Here is a 2,500-nt window from a genome sequence, read left to right as displayed (position 1 = left end):
ACTAACGTGGTGGTGGTGTGTTAGTGTGTGTTGTGCTGGTGTAGAGTGGATCAGACACAGCAGTGCTGCTGGAGTTTTTAAACCCCTCAGTGTCTGGACCGAGAACAGTCCACCGACCGAAAAACATCCAGCCGACAGCGTCCTGTGTCACTGATGAAGGACTAGAGGACGAGCGACACACACTGTGCAGCGACAGATGAGCTACTGTCTCTGACTCTACATCTACAAGGTGGACCAACGAGGGAGGAGTGTCTCACAGAGTGGACAGAGAGTGAACACAGGGTTTAAAAACTCCAGCAGCACTGCTGTGTCTGATCCACGCGTATAGCACCCACTAGCAAGGGTGGTGTTACAGCATTAAACCCATCCAGAGAAAGGTTCTTGACTCTGGGCCCATGGTCTCCTCCACCTTTAACAGCTCGGGTGGTGTTTCTTCTGTCATTTTAAGGTGCACCCTCTGTGTAGAAAGACTTTGTCATGCACAGGCAGCTTGTATAAAAGCACAATCCACATGCTCAACCCCCGGTGTCTGTCAGAGGGGTATAAAGCCCACCGGCGTTTGGCTCTGGATCATCAGACCTCTCATCTCCAGAGTGGGGGCAGGATATCTGACACAGCCAGCCCACTAGGGGTCAGTAGGGGTCAGAAAGGTTCTGTTAGAAAGAGAACACAGGCTCCCTGTGTGAGGTTGAGTCACAAGGACCAGGACAGTAAGAGGGACACTGTGTACATGTCCTTCTGTTTGTCCAGGTCTGAGAAGGATGGTGTATCGAGTGTGTGAGGGAGAGAGAGAGAGAGAGAGAGAGAGAGAGAGAGAGAGAGACCCAGCTTGTCATTGTGGGAGTATGCGCTGTGGTAAAACACCTGGCAGATTCATTACACACTCGGCTGGAGGGCTGTCTGCTCGTCTGCAGTGTTTACTGTTTCCTGCTGCATGAGTCTTTTCACCTCCATCTTGAGATATAAATATAATATATTTATTTATTTCTGTTTCTCTTCCTTGTGGAGACCATGAGCTGAGACCTACAACCAGAAAACCAGTAAATATTACCATCATGCCGAGGTTTTGGGATTTAGTTTGGATAGGATTTAGGGCTTTAAGGGGATATGGGGTTTAGGGGCTTATGGGTTTAGGGGTTAGGGGGCTAGGGGGTTTGGGACTTAGGGGTTTAGGGCTTTTAGGGGTTTAGGGGGCTAGGGGGGTTGGGAATTAGGGCTTTGGGGAATAGGGGGCTAGGGAGTTAGAGGTTTAGGGGGCTAGGGGGTTTGGGAATTAGGGGTTTAGGGCTTTTAGGGGTTTAGGGGGCTAGGTGGTTTGGCACTTAGGGGGCTAGGGGGTTTGGGAATTAGGGGTTTTGGGCTTTAGAGGTTAGAGGGCTAGGGGGATTGGGACTTAGGGGTTTAGGGGGTTAGTGGGCTAGGGGCTTTGGGAATTAGGGCTTTAGGGGTTAGGGGGCTAGGGAGGTTTGGAATTAGGGCTTTAGGGGTTAGGGGGGCTAGGGGGTTTGGGAGTTAGGGGTTTAGGGGTTTAGGGGGCTAGGGGTTAGTGGGCTAGGGGGTTTGGGACTTAGGGGTTTAGGGGGATTAGGGCTTTAGGGGTTTAGTGGGCTAGGGGGGTTGGGAATTAGGGGTTTAGGGCTTTAGGGGTTAGGGGGCTAGGGGGTTTGGGACTTAGGGGTTTAGGTCTTTAGAGGTTAGTGCTTTAGAGGTTGAGCCCAGGCTTAGGGTGGAGTAAGGTAAGAGTCATGGTGAGGGATAGGGTCCCTCCTTCTTCTTCCACCTTTAAAGCCACTCCCCTAAACCACAGGAACAGTGTGTTTTCGTCACTGTGAAACATGGCCAGATCAGTAGGGCTGAATTACAAATGTCTTCCTCCACCCTATGTAGGTCATATACAGAGGTTGTTTTTTTTTTCACTCAAAATATGTATTGTGTGTTTGATAATATAAATATTTACATTGGGCGTTAACATTCATTAGTCCTTCTAACATTTACAGCACTGTGAGCAGTGGCATTAGTTTTATAATCTGTGAAGTGCACTCTGTAGGGAGTAGGGCACTGTTTGGAACAGAGCATATTTTACACAATACATGCACAAAGTTAGATTCCTGAATATATGAAAGACAGCCGCAGTATATATTTTCACTATGTGTTTCTTTACGTGTGTGTGTGTGTGTGTGTGTGTGTGTGTGCATGCTCCAGGATAATGATGGAGGGATGACCGCCCAGTTGCCCAGTACCATCACCTCCTTCCATCAGACAGGGCTTCGGCCGGGGGAGGAGTACACCGTTAACCTGGTGGCTCTTAAAGACCAGGGGCGGAGTCAACCCGTCACCGCCAGCATCAGCACACGTGAGTCCAGACCACACCGTGTGACCCCAGCACACTGCCTGGAGACTACATCCTGTGTGTGTGTGTGTGTGTGTGTGTGTGTGTGTGTGCGTTAAAAGTCTGTTTGTGAATGAGGGGCTCCTCAGGTGTTTATACACTTTATGTAAA

At 49.6% G+C, this 2,500-nt stretch overlaps 1 protein-coding gene across 1 annotated transcript in view; it reads left to right on the top strand.

Moving 5' to 3' along the window:
- The window catches only part of tnr (tenascin R (restrictin, janusin)), a 241,289-nt gene that overhangs the window by 186,551 nt on the left and 52,238 nt on the right, over positions 1–2,500 (top strand). The window contains exon 8 of the mRNA XM_066681136.1: positions 2,203–2,353. Coding sequence (XP_066537233.1) covers positions 2,203–2,353 — 151 coding nt within the window. The remainder of the gene's footprint in view (positions 1–2,202; positions 2,354–2,500) is intronic.

The sequence above is a fragment of the Hoplias malabaricus genome, chromosome 9, assembly GCF_029633855.1.
Source record: "Hoplias malabaricus isolate fHopMal1 chromosome 9, fHopMal1.hap1, whole genome shotgun sequence".
In the NCBI taxonomy this organism is placed as follows: Eukaryota; Metazoa; Chordata; class Actinopteri; order Characiformes; family Erythrinidae; genus Hoplias; species Hoplias malabaricus.
Note: the sequence above shows the minus strand (reverse complement) of the source record. Positions and strands in the feature narration are given on the sequence as shown.